The 23,425-nt window shown below is 39.2% G+C and overlaps 3 protein-coding genes and 1 long non-coding RNA gene across 5 annotated transcripts in view; 2 read left to right on the top strand and 2 right to left on the bottom strand.

Moving 5' to 3' along the window:
- fitm1l (fat storage inducing transmembrane protein 1, like) overlaps positions 1–6,496 on the bottom strand; it is a 23,295-nt gene extending 16,799 nt beyond the window's left edge. Inside the window, exons 1-2 of the mRNA XM_028592426.1 lie at positions 6,345–6,496; positions 490–622 (exon numbers count right to left, since the gene is read on the bottom strand). The gene's annotated coding sequence lies outside the window, so the exon portion shown is untranslated. The remainder of the gene's footprint in view (positions 1–489; positions 623–6,344) is intronic.
- Positions 1–14,539, top strand: part of myh7l (myosin heavy chain 7-like) — a 14,640-nt gene extending 101 nt beyond the window's left edge. Inside the window, exons 2-38 of the mRNA XM_028592427.1 lie at positions 270–338; positions 438–645; positions 1,870–2,013; positions 2,349–2,505; positions 2,610–2,637; positions 2,754–2,859; positions 3,061–3,153; positions 3,279–3,342; positions 3,472–3,570; positions 3,730–3,833; positions 4,733–4,871; positions 4,968–5,086; positions 5,248–5,397; positions 5,480–5,650; positions 5,739–6,048; positions 6,138–6,214; positions 6,303–6,508; positions 6,598–6,721; positions 6,820–7,212; positions 7,291–7,533; positions 7,623–7,799; positions 7,898–8,043; positions 8,140–8,230; positions 8,318–8,707; positions 9,006–9,132; positions 9,216–9,334; positions 9,428–9,624; positions 10,796–10,979; positions 11,122–11,287; positions 11,367–11,491; positions 12,088–12,396; positions 12,480–12,683; positions 12,780–13,076; positions 13,178–13,282; positions 13,378–13,473; positions 13,563–13,697; positions 13,928–14,539. Coding sequence (XP_028448228.1) covers positions 445–645; positions 1,870–2,013; positions 2,349–2,505; positions 2,610–2,637; positions 2,754–2,859; positions 3,061–3,153; positions 3,279–3,342; positions 3,472–3,570; positions 3,730–3,833; positions 4,733–4,871; positions 4,968–5,086; positions 5,248–5,397; positions 5,480–5,650; positions 5,739–6,048; positions 6,138–6,214; positions 6,303–6,508; positions 6,598–6,721; positions 6,820–7,212; positions 7,291–7,533; positions 7,623–7,799; positions 7,898–8,043; positions 8,140–8,230; positions 8,318–8,707; positions 9,006–9,132; positions 9,216–9,334; positions 9,428–9,624; positions 10,796–10,979; positions 11,122–11,287; positions 11,367–11,491; positions 12,088–12,396; positions 12,480–12,683; positions 12,780–13,076; positions 13,178–13,282; positions 13,378–13,473; positions 13,563–13,697; positions 13,928–13,948 — 5,817 coding nt within the window. The 5' untranslated portion in view covers positions 270–338; positions 438–444 and the 3' untranslated portion in view covers positions 13,949–14,539. The remainder of the gene's footprint in view (positions 1–269; positions 339–437; positions 646–1,869; positions 2,014–2,348; positions 2,506–2,609; positions 2,638–2,753; positions 2,860–3,060; positions 3,154–3,278; positions 3,343–3,471; positions 3,571–3,729; positions 3,834–4,732; positions 4,872–4,967; positions 5,087–5,247; positions 5,398–5,479; positions 5,651–5,738; positions 6,049–6,137; positions 6,215–6,302; positions 6,509–6,597; positions 6,722–6,819; positions 7,213–7,290; positions 7,534–7,622; positions 7,800–7,897; positions 8,044–8,139; positions 8,231–8,317; positions 8,708–9,005; positions 9,133–9,215; positions 9,335–9,427; positions 9,625–10,795; positions 10,980–11,121; positions 11,288–11,366; positions 11,492–12,087; positions 12,397–12,479; positions 12,684–12,779; positions 13,077–13,177; positions 13,283–13,377; positions 13,474–13,562; positions 13,698–13,927) is intronic.
- The window catches only part of LOC114564837 (uncharacterized), a 20,885-nt gene continuing 4,269 nt past the window's right edge, over positions 6,810–23,425 (bottom strand). For both annotated transcript variants that reach the window (XR_003693850.1, XR_003693851.1), the window contains exons 4-6: positions 21,481–21,622; positions 21,151–21,256; positions 6,810–7,057 (exon numbers count right to left, since the gene is read on the bottom strand). This is a non-coding gene — a long non-coding RNA (uncharacterized LOC114564837). The remainder of the gene's footprint in view (positions 7,058–21,150; positions 21,257–21,480; positions 21,623–23,425) is intronic.
- Positions 21,038–23,425, top strand: part of LOC114564831 (myosin-7) — a 14,455-nt gene continuing 12,067 nt past the window's right edge. Inside the window, exons 1-8 of the mRNA XM_028592420.1 lie at positions 21,038–21,089; positions 21,208–21,246; positions 21,424–21,636; positions 21,856–21,999; positions 22,121–22,277; positions 22,373–22,400; positions 23,054–23,159; positions 23,264–23,356. Coding sequence (XP_028448221.1) covers positions 21,436–21,636; positions 21,856–21,999; positions 22,121–22,277; positions 22,373–22,400; positions 23,054–23,159; positions 23,264–23,356 — 729 coding nt within the window. The 5' untranslated portion in view covers positions 21,038–21,089; positions 21,208–21,246; positions 21,424–21,435. The remainder of the gene's footprint in view (positions 21,090–21,207; positions 21,247–21,423; positions 21,637–21,855; positions 22,000–22,120; positions 22,278–22,372; positions 22,401–23,053; positions 23,160–23,263; positions 23,357–23,425) is intronic.

Below are 23,425 nucleotides of genomic sequence, written 5' to 3'. Positions count from 1 at the left end.
TAAAGGTAAATCAATTTAAATATGTGATAGGAATGTACACTTTCTTTAAAAATGTAAAGCATAGCTAACACAAGAGTGACATGCATAACAAGGTGTATAACATGTTTTTGTCAGATATACTTTTGAACATTTGAACTAACTAGTTTGAACTAATGATCCAAAAATACTAGTATGAAAAACCAGAGACCTGTTACTTTTTCAAATACTAATATAAGTAAGCAACTGTAATTCAGACATTTTACAATATCCTCACAATATCCTGCTTATAGTTTACTCCCTTTAGGTCACTGGCATACTCTGAAGTCTGAGCTCACCTGTCATTGGAGCTGAATCCACTGGTAAATTCTACTTTCCTAAGCAATTCATATTATAGAGTTAAAGACTGATATAAAAGACAAACGTTTTGTTATCACCTCTACTAACTGTGTGTACATTAGTGCAGCCATGGGGGATGCGGAGATGTCTGTGTTTGGGGCGGCTGCTCCGTACCTGAGGAAGTCGGACAAGGAGCGTATGGAGGCCTCCACACGTCTCTTTGACATAAAGAAGGAATGCTTTGTACCGGATCCAGTGGAAGAGTTTGTGAAGGCAACTATCAGCAGCCGAGATGGAGACAAGGTCACTGTAGAGACACAGAATGGGAAGGTTAGTGGTTTCATTTTACCATTCAGACATTTAGCTTATATCATTAACAACACATACAGTTTTGTTATCATAGTTGCAATAATACATTATTATTATTACTGCAATTGTTATCATCATTCTATTATCTTTACTGAAACTACTTTTATTATTAGTCATTATTATTATTATAATTGTTAGTATTATTATTGTTATAGGTTGGGTTGCTGAGCATTTCTGTCTCTCTCCCAACCCTCTCTCTCTCCTCTCACTTACTATGTATCATTGTGTCATATGGATTGTTTAAACTTTACTTTCATTATGCTGGTCTGTTCTGTACATACCACTCTATTGCAAGGCTGTCTGTCCTGGGAGAGGGATCCCTCCTCAAAAAACAGAGGGTGTTCTTCTGTACAACCTTAACCCTAACCCTTCTTAGGCAAATTTGTGATTTGTGATATTGAGCTATAATAAAAAAAAACTTAAACTTACATTAAGTGTAAGCACATTGCTGAAATACAGCACTTGCAATAACCTTGGGGTAACCAGAAGTAAAAGGCAGGCCATAAACAGAGTTTAAAATAAAACATACATAAAATACATAATCAAATAAATGTTTTGCCTTAATCTACCAAGAATGCCAAAAGTTAAGCACTGTCAAATCCAGAGACTGCTCCACTTCATTCTTCAGTTCACTTGAAACCAATCTGTCCCAGAACGAAAACTGAATCCATCCTAACTGGGTCACCACGATCACCAGGATCAATTAGAGCAGCACTGGAAACACATTAGCTGTGAGTGTCTATGTGAGAGTCCTTGTCTGGGAGCAAGTGATAATGTGAGAGTAACTCTATGTGTGATTCAAAGCATCTATCCTTAAGTGAGTGTAAATACAAATTCTGTTGGGACCCTGAGTACCACTGCCATGAAAGTGCCTCCAGTAAAGTGTGTGGTGAAACAAGGCATTGCTGCCATCTGCCATGTGTGGCATGCTTTGTAACGTTACACAAGCTGTAGGGCACAGGCACGCATGTTAACAAAATCAATGAATGTTTGGTTTACTTACTTACTTACTTTTAAGATATTTCTGTTTTTTTCCCTTTATTATAACAGCTGAAGAGAGACAGGAAATGGGGGAGAGAGAGGGGGGATGACATGCAGCAAAGGGCCTCAGGTCGGATTCGAACCCTTGATAATGTGACTATTACATACTGTATTAATCAGAAAAACTGCATTAATTTTCCTTAGACTGTGGTGGTCAAAGAGTCCCTGGTTCTGCAACAGAATCCTCCAAAGTTTGACAAGATCGAGGACATGGCCATGTTGACCTTCCTCCATGAACCAGCTGTGCTATTTAACCTCAAAGAGCGTTATGCAGCATGGATGATCTATGTGAGTAGTCTACAATCTCATGAAAAAGATTTGTCAATGAACTCTCAAAGCATGGTTTGCTGAATGTGATAAAACAGTATGTTTACACGTATAGAAGATGAGATCATGGTTAATTTTCACTCCTATTCCTAAATAAATATTGGCATTAATAAATATTGGCATTAGTTCTTTCTTTAAGATGTAAACAAAAACAAAATAATGGACTAAAAAGTCAAAGGTACACAAATGAGAAAATAGTGTGTCCAAAAGCTGAAATGATCAATATATAATAACATAAAGTTTTAAATTACAAATGGTTGATGTGAGAACAGTTATATTTTTTTTGTGTTTCACAGACCTACTCTGGGCTCTTCTGTGTGACTGTCAACCCCTACAAGTGGCTGCCAGTCTACAACCAAGAGGTGGTTGTTGCCTATAGAGGAAAGAAGAGGGCTGAAGCTCCTCCCCATATTTTCTCCATATCTGATAATGCCTATCAGTACATGCTGTCAGGTAAACTCTAATACATTGTATTGAATTGAATTGTATTAGTGTACTGTAATTATGCTGGATCTTGATACTCACAAAATTTTACTTCTGCAAACTTGTTTTTGTAGACCGCGAAAACCAGTCAATTTTGATCACGTATGTAATGTCTTATTCTTGAAAAGCATATATGACACTAAATGCTCTTATTAAAAAAAAATCTTATTCTACATTATTCTACTGTAACTATTGATCATTGACTTTCAAAATTGCAGTGGAGAATCTGGTGCAGGAAAGACTGTCAACACAAAGCGAGTCATCCAGTATTTTGCAAGTATTGCAGCTAGCGGTGTAAAGAAAGACCCCAATGCCAAGGACAAGGTAACTAATAAGCTCTGTCAAAGGTGTGAGTTGTGGAAGTTGTCGTAACTATGAACTCCTACCCCCTTTAACTGAAATGGAACAGATTTGCTTACTTGCTTGCTCAGTTTCAAAAACTGCCACCAGAGGTTGCTAAAGTTTCTCTGTGTAGCTTTAAACATTTGTTACAGATTGAGCATATGTAATGTTGCCTTTTGACAGGGTACCCTGGAGGATCAAATCATCCAGGCTAACCCTGCTCTGGAGGCCTTCGGGAATGCCAAGACCATCAGGAATGACAACTCCTCTAGATTTGTGAGTGTCTAATTTTTGTGTGACTAAATTGTGAATTATATATTTAGTTTCCATGTAAACAGTGGCAGTAGCAGATATCAAGGTTTCTTTAAAAATGCAAACTATAAACTACAATATATTTTCAGGGTAAATTCATCCGGATTCATTTTGATGCCAGGGGAAAGTTGGCCTCTGCTGATATTGAAACATGTAAGATCAAACACCCTTATCTAACATACACTAATACTGTTAATATTATTTTATTTATGTTTTACAACATAGGTCTAGAGTTGATTTTATATATGACCTTTTTTCTTTCTTGTATTTTTCACATTTCAGACCTTCTGGAGAAGTCTCGTGTGACCTTCCAGCTCAAGGCTGAAAGAGATTACCACATCTTTTACCAGATTCTCTCCAATAAGAAGCCTGAACTCCTGGGTTAGTAGGCTGGGATTCATTTGTGTCTCAGTGTTGGTTGGCCACCATGAAAAGAAAAAGTGAAAAAAAAAAAAAAAACATGGCTGTCATTGGCTTTTTATTGCACTTGTGTGTCCATCTGTATGATTTGGTCTGACACTCTCTCTGTCTGTCCTCCAGAGATGCTGTTGATCACAAATAATCCCTACGACTATGCCTTCATCTCTCAGGGGGAAACCCAAGTGGCCTCCATTGATGATGCAGAGGAATTGATGGCAACAGATGTCAGGCTCTCACTCATACCTCTTTTTACAATATTACGTTAAACTCTAATCATTATGACTAAATGAGTTACGCAGGTTTCATTCTAAAAACAAGCCAGTGTTCAAACTAGGCAGGGGGCTGTGTTGGTTAAGGTACCGGTGGGACAACGAAATGCAATCCAGGAAGTCCAGTTGGAGTAACAGATTAATGTGTTCAAAGACTTATCAGAAGCCAAAACACTTCTTAGCTGTTTATAATACTCAGAGACAGGATTTTACAACTCTAGAAAGTTATCAACTATTTCATCTTTTATCAAAACAATTGAGAAGTGGAAATAAGGTACGGTACAAATAAGGCTTTCAGATTTCAAAGTAGTCTACCGGGAATGTGCACTTGCACGTATTTGATTGGATAACAATCTTTCTGGAGGAAGTCACGTTGCATTCCAGCAAAAGTTTAACAAGGTTCAACTTTTTTCTGGATGACTGTGTGTTGTTTTGCTGGACCCTTGTGTTAGCACCCCCGATGTGTCAACTCACTGGCTCCACTGATGAATGAAGGGGCTGCATTTTTTCATTCAGGGCTAGAGTCGGTTTGAACACGGTCTTTTGCTGAGTTCACACATACAGGTACAAAGTAGTAGGCTGTTTCTGACCTTTCATTAAGCTCTCTGTGTGTGTTGCGCTGATCATGCAATTTATGCTCTGACTGGACAGTAACTGTTGCGTTCTGACGTAGATGTCAGACTACCCACGATGAAGTTGTTCATTTCTTATTGTACAGTTGGTTCACCGAGTACAGAATAGCTATTAAGGTAGCTTTTAAGGATTTAGAATTTTTTGAGTCCCAAATTTAGAATTTATATCAAAACTATGTTACTTGCACAAATCTTGAGGAGTTATCATGTCCTCCTCCACAGAGTGCCTTTGATGTGTTGGGCTTTACTCAAGAGGAAAAGAACTCTGTGTACAAGCTGACTGGTGCCATCATGCATCATGGCAACATGAAGTTCAAGACCAAGCAGCGTGAAGAGCAGGCAGAGGCTGATGGCACTGAAGGTGAGAGAAGCTCTGTTTGTCATGCTGGCCCAGAACCAACGAAGATAGACAATGGCCTTAGTAGGCAGTTTTACAGAATTCACTTTCCTTATTCAGATGCTGACAAAGTTGCATATCTGATGGGCCTGAACTCCGCGGACCTCATCAAGGGTCTCTGTCACCCAAGAGTCAAAGTAGGGAATGAGTGGGTCACCAAGGGACAAAATGTCGCTCAAGTAAGAATTACAAAAAAAGTCAATTTAAATCTTATACACAAAGTTTCTATACCAAATACAGGAATATATTCTGTTTTCTACAGTATATGGCAACATCTGCAGAGGCTAAAAAGCTGTATTCATTTATATCCTTTGTAATAGATATATTGTCTTTTGTCCAGGTGAACTATGCCATTGGAGCTCTATCCAAGGCTGTTTATGAAAAGATGTTTCTGTGGATGGTGATAAGAATCAACCAGTCACTGGAGACCAGGCAGCCTCGCCAATACTTCATTGGTGTGCTGGACATCGCTGGATTTGAGATCTTTGATGTAAATTATCTTATTAGCTCACATTTAACCAGAAATCTTTCAACAAAATGGATAGAAAATCCTACATATTTTCCCTTTGCAGTTCAACACATTTGAGCAGCTGTGCATCAACTTCACCAATGAAAAACTGCAACAGTTTTTCAACCACCACATGTTTGTGCTGGAGCAGGAAGAGTACAAGAAAGAGGGCATTGAATGGACATTCATAGATTTTGGTATGGACTTGCAGGCCTGCATTGACCTGATTGAAAAGGTGAGCGACTGGACTATGTTTAGCCGTACGTAACGATTTATTGAAAATATTATGATTAATTTTAAGACTCATATTTTTGTCCCTTCAGCCCATGGGTATCATGTCCATCCTTGAAGAGGAGTGCATGTTCCCCAAAGCCTCTGATACTACCTTTAAAACTAAGCTCTATGATAACCATCTGGGGAAATCTGCCAACTTCCAGAAGCCCAGAGTTGTTAAAGGGAAACCAGAGGCTCATTTTGCCCTGATGCATTATGCTGGAACTGTTGATTATAATATCAACAACTGGCTGGTGAAGAACAAGGATCCTCTGAATGAGACCGTTGTAGGACTCTACCAGAAGTCTAATCTCAAGGTGTTATCTGTCCTCTTTGTAAATTATGCTGGAGCAGAAGCAGGTACCCTAACGTGAATATCTCGATTGGAAATTCTACATTTATTTTTGTCTAGCTATAAGGTTACATTTCCAGGTTATTTTTCTGAACAGTTTTGGGTGACGGTGAAGCCAAAAAAGAGAAGAAGAAGAAGGGATCATCATTTCAGACTGTGTCTGCTCTTCATAGGGTATTGTGTATGACATTTTTGGTATTTTTGCATAATGTTGATGCTATAAAAGTCAGTTTTTATAATGTATGCTTCATCATATTAAAAGGAAAACTTGAACAAGCTGATGACCAACTTGAGGTCTACTCACCCTCACTTTGTTCGCTGCATCATCCCCAATGAGACCAAGACTCCCGGGGCCATGGAGAACCCTCTGGTGATGCACCAGCTGCGCTGTAATGGTGTGCTGGAAGGCATCAGGATCTGCAGAAAGGGCTTCCCCAACAGGATCCTCTATGGAGATTTCAAACAGAGGTATTATGCAATTTAAGTCAAATACTGTATAATTTCAAACAGAAGTTAAATATTATTCCCCAAAATACTTTTTGTTTTTTGTTTCCCAGATATCGCATCCTGAATCCTGCTGCCATCCCTGAGGGTCAGTTCATGGACAGCAGGAAGGGAGCTGAGAAACTTCTGGGTTCTCTGGATATTGATCACAATCAGTACAAGTTTGGACATACCAAGGTATCATCTGAAGTTGTTCTGATATTGGGATAAGTGAAACATCCCAGAAAGAGATGAAGAAGATAGCCAAAAAGTTAATTACCCATTTGTGTTGTTAGGTGTTCTTCAAGGCTGGTTTGCTGGGTCTGCTTGAGGAGATGAGAGATGAGCGTCTCTCCAAAATCATCACTGGTATTCAAGCCAGATCCCGTGGTCTTTTGTCTCGTATTGAGTATCAGAAGATGGTGGAACGCAGAGAAGCATTATTAGTGATCCAATGGAATGTCCGTTCATTTATGGGGGTGAAGAATTGGCCCTGGATGAAGCTGTTCTTCAAGATCAAACCGTTGTTGAGATCTGCTGAGGCAGAAAAGGAGATGGCAAACATGAAGGAAGAATTCCTGAAGCTGAAGGAGGCTTACGCAAAATCAGAAGCTCGTAGAAAGGAACTAGAGGAGAAAATGGTTTCTCTTCTTCAAGAGAAGAATGACCTGCAACTTCAAGTTCAAGCGGTGAGAATGCCACTATACTGACATTTTCCTTTGAACATGTCATTAAGTTATGTGCTAATGAGATTGAATGTTTGGCAGGAGCAAGATAATCTTTGTGATGCTGAAGAAAGATGTGAGGGGCTGATCAAAAACAAGATCCAGCTGGAGGCAAAAGCCAAAGAGCTGACAGAAAGACTGGAGGATGAGGAGGAGATGAATGCTGAACTGACTGCTAAGAAGAGGAAGCTGGAGGATGAGTGCTCTGAGCTGAAGAAAGACATTGACGACTTGGAGTTAACTCTGGCTAAAGTGGAGAAAGAGAAGCACGCCACAGAGAACAAGGTACAGTATGACATCTAACTTAACCTTAATTTGTTTCAGATCAGCAACTTAACAAGGCATCCAGTAAGTCATCTTTTCTTGGTTCACAGGTGAAGAACCTGGCCGAAGAGATGGCTGCTCTGGACGATATCATTGCTAAGTTGACCAAAGAAAAGAAAGCCTTACAGGAAGCTCATCAGCAAACACTGGATGATCTGCAGAGTGAAGAAGACAAAGTCAACTCTCTGACCAAGGCCAAGACCAAGCTGGAGCAGCAAGTGGATGATGTAAGAATCCATATCAAAATTGTACTACTTAGATGATATTGTAAGTATTAAAAATAAAATGATTCACACATGTTGTAATCAAATGTATTTGCATTAAGCTTGAAGGATCTCTTGAGCAAGAGAAGAAGATTCGAATGGACCTTGAGAGAGCTAAGAGAAAGCTGGAGGGAGACTTAAAGTTGACCCAGGAGACTGTAATGGATTTAGAAAATGACAAGCAACAGCTGGAGGAGCGCCTGAAAAAGTACAAATTCATCATGACATTGTTCATTCAGTATGGTCATTTAATATTGTGAATGCAGTTTTATTTGGCTAACACTAATCAAACAAAATTCTGCAGGAAAGACTTTGAGGTCAGCCAGCTAAACAGCAAAATTGAAGATGAACAGACCATGACCATTCAACTCCAGAAGAAGATAAAAGAGCTGCAGGTAGAAATGTAAACTAGTGTCTGTAAATGAATTATACAATAACATTTCCCCCAAAGTATTACCACATTAAACATGTTGCTCTACTAGGCCCGCATTGAGGAGCTTGAAGAAGAGCTTGAGGCAGAGCGTGCTGCCAGAGCCAAGGTGGAGAAGCAGAGAGCAGACTTGGCCAGAGAGCTGGAGGAGATCAGTGAGAGGCTGGAGGAGGCTGGTGGAGCAACATCTGCTCAGATTGAGATGAACAAGAAGAGAGAAGCTGAGTTCCTTAAACTTCGCAGAGACCTTGAAGAGGCCACTCTGCAGCATGAAGCCACTGCTGCCACACTCAGGAAGAAACAAGCTGACAGTGTGGCTGACCTGGGAGAGCAGATTGACAACCTGCAGAGAGTCAAGCAGAAACTGGAGAAGGAGAAGAGCGAGCTCAGACTGGAGCTGGATGATGTGGTCTCCAATATGGAACACGTAGCTAAGTCTAAGGTATGTGTGCATCAAGTTGCTCAGGTACATTTCCACACTGGTGGAACTGACAACCTGGTAGTTAACTGAATGATGACAGTTTAATACATAGAGGTGATGCAACATTAGTAAACTGTGAACATGAACACCTCCAACTTAAATGTGTTGTTCTTATTAGGATAGGTGGACGAGACAAGCTAGATTTAACAAGTCTTCTATCCCTCAAATCAGCAAAGTAGTGAATACATGTCTAGAGATGTCTAATGTTGTTGAGTAGTAAACAATGCCTGTAAACTATATGGTATATTTTCTATACAAGATTAACTTGGAAAAGACCTGCAGAACTTTGGAGGATCAAATGAATGAATACAGGACCAGGTGTGATGAATATCAGAGATCTGTTAATGACTACACCACCCAGAAAGCCAAGCTTCAAGCTGAGAACGGTCAGTGTTACGCTTTGCACTTGAAATAATAAATGTGTTTAATGTGGAACAATGCAATTCTAAAACTTATTTAACCTCTCTAGATGACTTTTCAAGACAGCTGGAGGAGAAAGAATCTCTTATTTCTCAGCTGACCAGAGGAAAGAATTCCTACAATCAACAACTTGAAGATCTAAAAAGACAACTAGAGGAGGAAATAAAGGTATGAAAATGCCAAAATGTATTATTTTATCTTTACATTTCAAAACTACTTGCATGTCCAAGAGAAATACCCACATTATCAATATTTATCCAGGCCAAGAATGCGTTAGCCCATGCAGTGCAGTCTGCTCGTCATGACTGTGACCTGCTCAGGGAGCAGTATGAGGAGGAGCAGGAGGCCAAGGCTGAATTGCAACGCAACATGTCCAAGGCCAACTCTGAGGTGGCTCAGTGGAGAACCAAGTACGAAACTGATGCCATCCAGAGAACCGAGGAACTGGAGGAGGCCAAGTGAGTCTAGTACATACAAGGACATTAATCCAAAATATGATGTAAAATAAAGCCTTCAAGAGAAGTAAACTTCAAGAGGAACTTTGTTATTTTTCAACCTGTAAAACCATTTGTTTGTGTCTAAATGACTAAAAGGAACAAGAATTGTTTAAATCGTCCACTTTTAAGCTGCGAACTGGGCTGCAAAGTAAGCATATGGGGCAACGATCACTGTCAATGTACGTCAACTTAAAGTGCTGTTTTGCTACTGACACGCTCAGACTGTCATTATAAGTGTTTGACTACATTATGGAAATCGGGAGAAGTCGCCGTTATCCTGCCATGCTTTTTTGTGTACTGATGCCAGGTCAACACAGTAACTTTAGCTGATAACATTACCTTCGCTCCTCCTGCAGCTCTCCACTCTTAGAACAGCATTTTTCTTTAGGAAAATGTGCTTTAGGATTTCTTCCTCATCTATGGCTGGCAGTAGTCATACCGGTCAAAATAGTCACTTCAGACCCAATGTATGGACCGGTGTGTTAGGATCCATTTTAGCACAACTACCCACAACTTCAGTCCATATCCAACAAAGGTAGTATATGAAAGCTGCGTAAAGCGTTGCTTGACATTTTCTTGCCACAATTTGTAAATGTGAAAACACAAACCATTGATTTTATTGAAAATCTTTCAGAAAACACATTAACACATGGTACGCTTTCTGTACTCCAAAAACAAGTCACCTCTCGCTAGATTTCAGAACTGGACTTTACCATCTTTCAATGATGTTGTCAGACACTTATCTAAGCCTGTCAATGGCAAAAACAAGCACTTTTTGTCGATGTAAACTGACTGACAGAATCGAAATCGAAAAAGTAAAATGACTATCATCCCCATGACAGTCCATGGGATAATCAACCATTGCGCGACACTTTTTGAGTTTCCTTTAAAGACAATAAACCGCAGTGAAAGTCAGCCTCAACAAACCGGTGTGCTTGTATGAATATGGCAGTCGTAGATTTGAAATTATTCATGTAAAAAATCATGTTTATTTGGAAAGCTGTAGGAGGCTCAGGCAGCTTGCCCCAATATACAATGTTTTATATCTCCAGTTTGAATAAAGCCGGGCACCTTCGCTGCATGTCATTCCACATCTCAACCGCCTTAATTTGGAACTTGTTTTGTTTTTTAGAAAGAAGCTGGCTCAGCGTCTGCAGGATGCTGAGGAGGCTGTGGAAGCAGTGAATGCTAAATGTTCGTCTCTGGAGAAGACCAAACACAGGCTGCAGAATGAGATTGAAGATCTCATGGTGGATGTGGAAAGGTCTAATGCTGCTGCTGCTGCTCTGGACAAGAAGCAAAGAAACTTTGACAAAGTATATCAGTATAAACCTGGGGTTTCAAAAATATTGTTACAGTGCAAATAGTCTCCTCAAATAATCACCTTTGCCAAAACTGTAGAGAGCTTGACGTGGTGATTTAAACTTAAAATTGTAAAACTTGTATCTCAATGTCCAGGTCCTGTCTGAGTGGAAACAGAAATATGAGGAGTGTCAGTGTGAGTTGGAGAGCTCTCAGAAGGAGGCCAGGTCTCTCAGCACTGAGCTTTTCAAATTGAAAAACTCCTATGAAGAATGTCTAGACCAACTGGAGACCATGAAGAGAGAGAACAAGAATCTTCAGGGTAATATATCACTTAATGTGTCCATACAAACAATACACATTGCAGGTGCCAAATTAAGTACAATTACTTTCATTCACAGAGGAGATTTCTGACCTCACTGAGCAACTTGGTGAGGGAGGAAAAACCGTTCATGAGTTGGAAAAAGTCCGTAAGCAGATAGAGCAGGAAAAGAGTGAGATTCAGTCTGCCCTTGAGGAAGCTGAGGTAAGACTAAAACCTCAAAACCTCAGTTTTTTTCATATGTATATGTATAGTTTACAAAATGAAGCTGTAATTTGGAGAATATTTGGAAATATATATGGTTTGACAAACTCCTTATGTCTATCTTAGAAAGTGGTGGAATGTAACTAAGTACATTTACTCAAGTATTGTACTTAAGTACAAATTTGAGGTACTTGTACTTCACTCAAGTCTTTTCTTTTCATGCCACTTTTTACTTCTACTCCACTACATTTCATTTTGCACACAAAACACATGTAGTTTATAAAATACAATGTTTTATTATAAATTAAACTACCTACCAATATAATGGCCTGCAAGTCCAGCTGAAATTATTAGCTTATTAAACACAGTTTTATGTTTTTCATTGTTTCCAGTTTCTAAAATGTGAGGGTTTTTCTGCATTGAGTACTTTTACTTTTAATACTTTAAGTACTTTTTCCTGATGATACTTACATACTTTTACTTAAGTAACACTTTCAATGCAGGACTTTTACTTGTAAGAGAGTACTTTTACAGTGTGGTGTTATAAATGTTACTAAAGTAGTGGATCTAAATACTTCTTCCACCACTGATCTTAGGGTACTCTTGAGCATGAGGAGGGTAAGATTCTAAGAGCCCAGCTTGAGTTCAACCAAATGAAGGCAGACATGGAGCGTAAACTAGCTGAGAAAGATGAGGAGATGGAGCAGTGCAAGAGGAACCTGCAGAGGATGATAGACACACTGCAGAGCTCCCTTGAGGCTGAGTGTCGCAGCAGGAATGAGGCTCTCCGTTTGAAGAAGAAGATGGAGGGAGACCTCAATGAGATGGAGATCCAGCTAAGCCAGGCCAACAGGCAGGCAGCTGAGGCCCAGAAACACCTCAAATCGGTCCATGCACATTTGAAGGTAAAAAAGGGGACATGCCTCTCATTTTTGCTGGCATCATTACAATGGTATCTTTGTAACCGGAGGCTTTGAACATTTTCCAGGATGCTCAGCTCCAGCTAGATGACTCTCTTCGATCCAATGATGATCTGAAAGAAAACAATGCCATAGTTGAGAGACGCAACACCCTTCTTCAGGCCGAAGTGGAGGAGCTCAGGTCTGCTCTGGAGCAAACTGAGAGAGGTCGCAAACTTGCTGAGCAAGAGCTGCTGGATGTTACTGAAAGGGTGCAGCTACTGCACTCACAGGTATGGCAGATGCTAGACTTCTAACTTTTTAAAATTTATTTTACATTTTCCTCTAGTGCATTGTATAACGGAATTACCTTTATCGTACTATAAAAGAACACCAGCCTGATGAATCACAAGAAGAAGCTGGAGGCTGATACGGTCCAACTTCAGACAGAAGTAGAAGATGCGGTGCAGGAGTGCAGAAACACAGAGGAGAAGGCTAAGAAGGCCATTACTGATGCTGCCATGATGGCAGAGGAGCTGAAGAAAGAGCAGGACACCAGTGCTCACCTGGAGCGTATGAAGAAGAACATGGAGCAAACCATCAAAGACCTGCAGCACCGTCTGGATGAAGCTGAACAGATTGCCATGAAGGGAGGCAAGAAGCAGGTGCAGAAGCTCGAGGCCAGGGTGAGTAACTCTTTCCAGTTTGTGATGCCTGTTTGTTTTTTTAGCAGTTATGTTGAATAAGATATTGGGACTGTTATCTAAAGAATATTGTCTCTGACCAGGTGAGGGAACTGGAAAATGAGGTGGAAATGGAGCAGAAGAAAAGCATTGAAGCTGTGAAGGGCATCCGTAAATATGAGCGCCGTATCAAAGAACTTACCTATCAGGTTTGTAGCATGTAGCTAGCTTCATTAATCTGCATGTGTGGTTAAAGTTCTTTTAAAGGAAATTAACTTTGTAACCTTGTGTCTTATTTTCACAGACCGAGGAGGACCGCAAGAATATTGCCCGACTCCAAGATCTGGTAGATAAGCTGCAGCTGAAAGTGAAAGCCTACAAGAGATCTGCTGAGGAGGCTGTAAGTCTGGAAATGTGTGAAGTGAAGTCTTTATTTGGCTTCTTCCACTGTCAATGTGTAACTATGTTTCTTTTATTTCTCGTAAACAGGAGGAACAGGCTAATATTCATCTTGGCAAGCTCCGCAAACTACAGCACGAGATGGAAGAAGCTGAAGAGAGAGCGGACATTGCTGAGTCTCAGGTCAACAAGCTGCGGGCCAAGAGCCGAGATGCTGGCTCCAAGGTTTGAAGCATGCACAGCATCTGAGCCTGACACGTGCTGCCCTCTGTTGGCTGCATTTAACATGTTGCTTTGCTATTCAAGTATTGGTACAAATAAATGTTAAAAATAAATGTTGGTTTATGTAAGTGTGTAAATTATTGCATTGTTTCGTGGCATTGAAGCAATACTAATCTGAAGAACTAACAGCTTTTTCTCTTTTTCTTTCTTTCCAACTTCCACGGCTGTAACAGAAAGGCTTTGATGAGGAGTGAAGCTTCAGAGCCTGAAGAAATCCTTTTACCTTAGATATACGACTAGTATTAGGCCCACAATTTGAGATTGTGAGAATAAAGTCGTAATTTAATTAGAATAAAAATCACAATATTTTAGGAATGAAGACGTAATTTATGTGAAACAGGTTGAGATTTTCATACTCTCTCGTAGCAAACAGAGGAGAGCAGTCTTATCTTTTATGTGTCGAATGAATGATGTTTCATATCCATAATCTACCTATCCTTTAGGCTGTTCTGCATAATGCTATTACTCAGCACTCAGCTGATATGCTATATACCTGGGACACGACCATCGGACACACACCTAACCCTGAGACTCGATCTGGATGATACAAAGTTTGAGGAAGCGTTTGGGTTCTTCCCTTCACGGGAGGTGGAAAAGTGAAACTTCAGTAGGCTACAGTAGCATATGTACTGTCAGGAAATGCTAAAACATGCACATGTAAACCAATCCATTTATGATTCAAAAGCAACCTATTCTGTTCCTAGTTTATTCCTGAAATATTATGACTTTCTTCTTGTAATGTTATGCCCTAAGACTTAATCGTTTAGATAACCTCAAATATCACTATTCACAACCTGTAGTGCTTAATAAAATCTCATCAACATTGCACAACATTGTATTCTTTCATTTAAGAAAATATATAAAAAAAAAAAGAGTGGGTTCATGGAACACTGTTTAGGAAATACTGTATTCAATGTTATTTAAGTACTGACTGGTCAGTAGCACCAAATAAGTTACAGTATGTTTACTGCGAATTACAAATATTATATATAATAAAGTAATACAACTTAGGTAACCAATATACATTTTTGTAAACTAAAGAGGACTGTCAATGCCATTATCTTTATTTTCCATTAGGATAAGTGGAGTTAGATTGATTCAAATGCTTTGAGGTAAATTATGATGTAAGCCAAGCGTCGCTGTTGTGATAAGGCATTAAGAAGAGCAGAGGCCTAATCAGGAAAACTCAAGGGAACCAATGAAGTCGGGTGGCAGAGGGCCAAAAAGTGGGAAGTTGAGGTGGGGTGCATGCTAAAATACAGAGAGATAAAACAAATCCCTTTTTCTTAAAATAGAGTTAAAGAAAGCCCACTAGCCTGGGCTGCAATGTCAACAATAAACCAATGCTCATATTCAGGCCTACCATAATACCATGCATAATCACTTGCAGCTGCTCAGTAAATACTTTTCCAAGCCTGCCTGTTCCTCCAAAGGGCTAAGAAGGATTTCCATGAATCAATAATCAAATATCTAGTTCATATACTGAAATACATCAAGAGAAAACTACAAATTATAATTATTAATGTTCTTTTATACCCTGTACTAAGAGAGCTATCCTTACATGTTTGTCTAGAGCTTTGCCTTTCCGATGGTGCCAGGTCTCAGTCTTTGTTGCTTGTTGCTGCTGCAAAGTAATGATTTGGGGCAGGAGGAGAGAGGAGAGGGAAGCCACAGACTCCCATTGTGTGAAATTCAGGGAGTCCTGTCTCTTCTCTTATTACATGTCATGTCCCTAACTCCCTGAGTGGACAAGCAGGTATCCATTAGCTAATGAGAGCATATTCACACCTATGCCGAAAGAGGTGCACCACATACAGCACAGTATGTGTTGAGGATTATCAGCATGATTAACTGGACATCTGAGCCCATGCTTGAATGAATAAGAGGACTGACCAAAGATGGAACAATTCACAGCCTCTATAATTAGACCACCTTTAACATGGTATGATGAAATTATGCTTAAGGTCTAATCTCAGGAGTTAAAAGCAATCATCTTTGACACTGTCATAACGTTTTTATACAAACAACCATATACTACTAACCCTGACTGGTCTTACACAATGGTGACTCAGTTTAATGCCAGTTTATGAAATATTTTACACACTCAAGTCTCTCCAGGGGAAATTCCTCTGATAAACAGAGAGTGATTGGCTTCTCCAGCAACAGCAGCAACACCATCATCATCATCATCATCATCATCATCAGTGGTTGTTAGGAAAAAGTCAAATTGGTTACTTGAGCTGCAATAATTACCATGATTAAACAATGACAGAAAATAGCACCACCTACAGAAAATCAAACCAACAGAAAATCGAGGGAGAATGTTGTAGCCACTTAAGGTCATATTTGATGCAAAAGCACCCCAGTAATTACTACCTGGCACCAAAGACGGGGAGAAAAGGTTAAATAAAGAAGAATGTACACATTTAATTGAGAAATAATATCCCTTATTTATAAAGATTTGTCATGATTATGATCATATTCATAGTATCATATTTAGTTACATAATTATTTAGTTGTTAATTGCATGAATTAAAAGAAAAACATAAAACTTAAGACTTTAAAACTTCAGTGTTATACTCATGTTAATGTGATTTGATTTACATAAACTAATATAGTGTATAAACAATTTAGTGACTAAAACATAATAATACACTTTCTTTATATAGCACTTTTATAAGTGCTTTACAGTAAAAGCCGAGGAAAGCACAAACTGTTATGAAGTCACTGGTAAAATTAGAAAAAAAGCTTCCTGGTAAAATTGAGTTTAAAAGAAAAAGAAGAAAAATTGCCTTAGAGAGTTGCTGATGTAATGAGTAGGTGACCAAAGCCCAGAGACATGTAGCAAAATGCTCCATCTAAATATCCTTCCCCAGTTTGTATTTAATGAAATATATGTGGTGACAATGTTTCTTTGTTTTGACATAAACAAAGCATTTGAATCATGTTTCCTTTAATGAAAAGACGTTTGACCTGTAAGGTCAGTGTTATCTTCACTTGGTCTTTAGCAGGGGCATGGCATCTCTCACTTCCATTTGGCACCCTGACGCCAGCTGTCAGTAACAGGCCCGGGAAGCTATCAGAATGGAAATAATCTCAGCACTTGTCAGCAGTTGTTGACCCTCTTTTATCTCTTAACCTCTGAAGGGGCTGTGATTATTACTGGTGCTAGTGACTGGCTGTGCATTTTAGTTGCTATACAAAATGACAACGTATATTTTTTATTGATGTGTTATTCAAATAGTGGGTTAGGTCATAAAATGAAAATCAAAATATGTTTTGGAGTATAAATAAGTAAACTCGATGAACAGCACCTATGGGTGAGCAGTTGGTAGGTGTATAAACAGACTTTTAATGAGTAGATTTCAAAGATCTCAAAATTATGACTAGAATTAAAACATGCTCTAAAACTGAAGCAGCTCAGCAGGCTCCACATAGGGGTGGCATTTTAAATGGAATATTTAAAGTTGATGTGCTGTGGGATATACCTGTCACTCCCAGTGTATTTATGTGAGACAGAACCCAGTGTGAGGCCATCATCTGCTACAACTGATCCTAGATGCAGGCAAAGGCGGGATCCTGAAAGCCTCTGTGGCTGTTCTGCTCAATCAGTGCAGTGTGCTAAACAGGAATTTCACACAGTTATCTTTGTCCCTAAAGACACAACGACATGTCAACAGGACTGTAACTGAGGGGCCAGCTTTCACTGACTGCTGACTGATAATGGGAGAAGGCTTCCACAGTGACCTTGGCATCGTATTGGAGAATATCATGCTGACATAGCCCTCTATTGCGTGTCATCATTTCTGCCTTTCAGTGAATCTCAAGCATGTCACCTGTGGCAGATCTCTGTCTGTGTGCCTCGCACTTGCCGCCTGGTTAATCTCAGAGACAAATGTTCTGTATTTAGACAGAACCATTTGGAATCTGATGGCTGTTTATGTTACCGCAAAGTCCATTCTATGATAACTAAACACAATATGTTACAAATGCCTCACTGCGATTTCACTTAAGCCTTCTGGGTAATGGAGACCCATACATGACATACTTCCCTGGAACATCTCTCCAGATATTTTCTGCGTCTTGCTTTGTGTTTAGACAACAATACCAATAGTTTACATTTATGAAATGCTCTGCATTATTGTAAAGCGTGCAAAGAACGTGAACTATCCTTTTGTTTTTTGCTTCTGTTCTGTGCATTGATACATACATCGATGTGTACTTATTTATTTCTCATTCTCCAACTCCTTTATTATTTAAAAGTTTAAATGCAAAAATATATAGTTAGAATGTAATGTGATGATTTCTCAATCATGCAAAACAAAACAGATATATAATTCATAACTTAAAGTGACTATATGTAACTTTTTAATGTTTCTGAAGCTCTGTCATTTTTCATACAATGGTCTTAACTGACCTGTAATAGCATGAGACCAACGAGACTAACGGTACAGATCCATCTGTCCGTGTGATGCTTCTGTCGCGTCGCGCTCCACTCTATTCCTATGGGTGACGTCAAGCGACTTCAACGTGCACGCAAAGCATTCCGGGAAGGCGGCGCTACATTTGAGTAGCGCGTCAAAAAGCTGGCCGATGCCCAGCTTTATGCAAATGAATCCGTTGAACGCGACGCGACTATCCAATAGAAGTAGAGCACAGAGGAGACGGGGAGAACGTGGAATCCTTTTTCTGCTAGACGTTGCAAAAATGGAGGAAGCCAGGTAAAAGGTAGCAGGAGATGTCTTTATGTGAGCCTAATTGTATTTTATGTGATTTTAGAAGTTATCTGTTGAAGTTATGGCTGATACTGGGGTAGGATCATCACAGAAGAGAAGGAAATTAAACGAAGAAGAACTAAAAGCTAAAAGGGAAAGTGAAAGACTACGGGCAATAACGTGAGTCAACTTCTGTCGGGCTTTTAACAGACAATTACGGGATTGTAAATGATTCAAAACCCACCAAGAATAGGCACTCAGTTATGTAGTTATGTCAATTTCATTAATAAAATAACTTTACAATACGCAATGTGGTCAGTAACCTACATTAAATTACGTCCCCCTTCCATTTAGCTAGTTTGTGTTGGCCTACTGTTTTCTTTTCCTTGTCCCCCTGTAACATTACTTGTGTAAAGCGTCCATGGGTTTCATATAAGTTATTACTACATTGCTTGCTACAACAATCTCTTAATGCTTTGGCTCGTGACACAGTGACAGTGATACTCGGTTTAGCTCACGAGACATCCAAAGTAGGCTAAGTTACCGTATTAAACATGTGAAATGCAAAGATGCATCTGTAACTTATTCTCTTATTGTAAATGAATGATTTTCTGGTTGAGCAAAACATTCATTGCGACTATATGACCTCCCGGTAACGCTAACTCAGCAATATACAGTGGGCAATGCAGGCCTGTATAGAAAAGCCCTTTCCACAGCAGGTGTGGTAAAAACACTACCACTTTTGTCCAAAGTGGCCACTAGAATCAACACAAACTGAAAGTAACATATAGCCACTTTAAGACATTTTCACTCTAGATTTCAGCAAAATGCTTTTTCACTTTTTAATGATAAATTTCTTGTTTTCTTCTACTTGCTTTAATTTTTAATTTTTATTTAACCATTCTTTTTTACATTCTGTTTTGTTTTCTCTGGAAGTCAGAACAACTAGAAGGGTTAAAGGTTATATGACCTCATTTACATGCGACCAAATGTAAGGGATCGTTACCTTGAATAGAATCACAGATTCCGTTTGAACATTTTGGTTAATGTTAGTAGTACATAACTCATCGAAACATATAACAAGTCTAGTCATTTTTTTAACATTTTAATTTACTTATTATTAGGGTTGGGTACCGAAACTCGGTGCCAATAGGGAACCGGTGCCGACGTAAACGGTAGTAACGAGACCGAATAAGAACGAAAGTTTCGGTGCCTCATTTCGGTGCTCGACTTTACACTACACCTGACAGCATGTAACGTTAGCCTACCTTTAGCTAGCAGCTGGATTAATCACGGTTAAAATGCTGACAGCTAACGTTAAACAGTGTAAAGTGTGACTGTATTTCACTGTGGAGGACTTCTACAGCGGGATGTAACAGTCTGCACTGCAGCGCAGCAGCTGCCGTTGTCGCAATTCATAGATATACAGTATGTTTATATGGTCGGAATTAAACAACACAGACGGTGCGTTCGGAATTAAACAACACAGACGGTGCCGTTGCCGTCGGAATTAAACAACACAGACGGTGCGTTCACTTGCAGCTGCCATTGTCGGAATTAAACAACACAGATTCACTTAAAACAGGTAGCCTTGTGGTGCATTCACAGTAATTGTAAAATACCCTTTTCCCATCTGGGGATCAACAGCAATTTACTGGTGAAATAAGTTATTGTTATAGTTATTACATTATTATTAAATCTTTAATTTTGACCATGGCCTTAGCAATAAACAAGTCACTGACTGTTGTTTACTACACTTATTTTTTTTCTTCTTCTTTTTCTTTTAACTTTATTGAAAAGTACCGGTTCAGGCACCGTTTAGGCACCGGCACCGTTTTAAAAGTATCGATTTAGCACCGGAATCGAAAAAAAAAAAAAAAAGATACTCAACCCTACTTATTATGGAATTATATAGAAACATTTTAAGGATGTTTTCTTTCATTTTTGTTAATACTGGTAAAATTGGCATTTGCCCTCTGATAGCTAACATCTGTTTGTCGACATAATTTTCTACTTCACCAGTGATCATATTTGATTGACTTACCTGATAAAAAAACACTAGGTTTCACAAATAAATACTTTAAATAAAAATAAAATCGGAAAGGTTTTGACATCCTGAAGTTGGGCATATCACCATTTATTTAAATATCACCATATCTGTATAAATCATATACCATTTAAATATATTTAAACAGTTCTTTTTACCAGTATGAGACTTGCCTGTCTAAAGTGAGGATGCTTCTGCTCAGTACAGCATGTATTGTTCCTGTAACAGAAGCAGACTTAAAGGATGATGAGAAAGGAATTCCTCCCTGTGTCTATTTAAAGATGGAGTTGTGGTCCCCTGGCTGCTTGAGGATACCTATGATTAATCACTGCAGTGCATGGAGCTCCAAATATGGTTTCGTCAGGGGACCCCATCACTGATAAGACTCTGACCCGCTGATTTCTATATTGCTCTCCTCCACTCCTTAACCCCCTCCCTTTCATGTACCCCCAACCCAACGCAGACACAATAACATTCCTGGACCCTGAATGCTCCTCCATATTTGGTAGAGAGGATTTGTTTATAAAGAGAACTCATGGTGAAACCCCCAATAGGTCACCATTCTATCTCAAGGTAAGGTCCAGGAACAATGGCTTACACATCACACACTATGCTTTTGACTCTAAAGCATTACCTTTGTTGATGTGGACTGCAGACTAGTCTCATCAGCTTCCGTTATTTATTTCCTTAGGACCATCACAACCCAGTCTCCGCGGTAGGGATTGGTAAGGTAAGAGCATCTGAAAAAATAAAATGGGTTTGATTTAAAAACAGTGAATTTCCTGACGTAGTGATTAACAAATATAAAACATGACTCTATGCTGGCATAGGTGTTCTTTTTATCCTGCAGTTGCCTTTAGATTAACGCATACCAGCTGAATTTATATTGAGATTCTTTCTGCGGTAGACAAGGTGAAAAATGGGTGACGCTGCCATGAAAGACTTTGGGGCAGCAGCTCCGTACCTGAGGAAGTCAGACAGGGAGCGTCTGGAGGCCCAGACCCGTGCCTTCGACATGAAGAAGGAGTGCTTTGTTCCTGATACTGACGAGGAGTATGTGAAGGCTTCCATCACCAGCCGTGACGGGGACAAAGTCACTGCTCTGACTGCAAAAGGGAAGGTCAGTGATGGCTGCTACTAGTTTCCTAACTAAGACACAGTGGTAATGCAAGTGATGATTCAAGTGGATTTGTCCTTTAGTCATACATATCAAAGAAACAGTAGAAACCAGAGACTCTTATGCACAGAGGCATGATACACAAAATACATTTAGTAAACAGTAGTTCAAATTCAACAGGAAAAATAATAGTGTATTAATTCTCACTATCTCCATTTTCAGATTGTTACAGTGAACGACTGTGACGTACACCCTCAAAATCCGCCAAAGTTTGATAAAATTGAAGACATGGCGATGTTGACCTTCCTCCATGAGCCCGCTGTGCTGTTTAACCTCAAAGAGCGTTATGCAGCATGGATGATCTATGTAAGTTAAAAGCTTAGATTGTACCCTTCATCTACACTACAACTACATATTACATTCATATATCAATGGCTAATGTGATTGTATCTTAAAAACGTCTGCTTCCAAATCATCTTTCTTACAGACCTACTCTGGGCTCTTCTGTGTGACTGTCAACCCCTACAAGTGGCTGCCAGTCTACAACCAAGAGGTGGTTGTTGCCTATAGAGGAAAGAAGAGGACTGAAGCTCCTCCTCATATCTTCTCCATCTCTGACAATGCCTACCAGTACATGCTTACTGGTAATTCACTTTCAGTTATCATATGAATCACAGAAAGATGTACAAATGCTAAGGAATCTTAGAATCCTTAAGTGACCCTTTCTTCTCTTTCCCAGATAGAGAAAATCAGTCAGTTCTCATCACGTAAGTTATGTTTTGATGACTATGTTATACTGCAATTGAGAATTATATAATGCTGTGAGAATTTTAGTAAGTGGCAATTCAGTAGCCAGCCATTGAATATAATTTGTTGGTTTTGTGAGTTTTTGCTGATATAAATATTACTGGGTAAATCCCAGTAATATGTTCTTTGTTTAAGTGGTATGTTATCAGTGAACAGTTGTGCATGTTAACGCCCCAGTGGATGGGAATACCTGAATAAAAACATTTACATTAGATTATGGATTTGATGGCAAGAAACTAAATAACTAAACAACACTCAGCATGTATTCTTCAGGATAGTTTTTATGTTATATGGTTCAGCTACAAGCAAGCCATCAATACTGTCACTACTGTAATAATTTGCTACTGTTTTATAAGCTGCAATAGGCCAATACAAAACAATGAATTTTAAAAAGGATAATGATAGATTATATTAATATTTTAACAAGCGGCACGTGTCAGCACGTGTCTAGACACGTGCCAAAGAAAATTCCATGTATTCCACTGAAAAGGTGTATCAGTATTTACAGATTGTAACTTTAACTGCATTTTTGTTGATTAATCAAAGGCCTGACTGACTAGTTGTGTGTTACCCATTTGTCTATTTATGAAAACAATCCAATTTGTGTCTTCAGTGGAGAATCTGGTGCTGGGAAAACTGTCAACACCAAGAGAGTCATTCAGTACTTTGCCAGCATCGCAGCTGCAGGCGGGAAGAAGGACGCAGGCTCAGAGAAAAAGGTTCAAATGCTGAAATGACATAAAATAGAGCCTTTATCAGCACAATGCATCATTTTTGTTAGTATTGTAGAGACAAATAGTGACCAATTTAACAAATCTTTTAGGGTACCCTGGAGGATCAAATCATTCAGGCTAATCCCGCTTTAGAGGCCTTTGGTAATGCCAAGACCATCAGGAATGACAACTCCTCCAGATTTGTATGTTTCTGTCTAAAATGAATATATCTCTGTGTCTTTTCTATTTTTTAACTTTTCTTTTGTCATACA

This window comes from Perca flavescens, chromosome 12 (genome assembly GCF_004354835.1).
Source record: "Perca flavescens isolate YP-PL-M2 chromosome 12, PFLA_1.0, whole genome shotgun sequence".
In the NCBI taxonomy this organism is placed as follows: Eukaryota; Metazoa; Chordata; class Actinopteri; order Perciformes; family Percidae; genus Perca; species Perca flavescens.
Note: the sequence above shows the minus strand (reverse complement) of the source record. Positions and strands in the feature narration are given on the sequence as shown.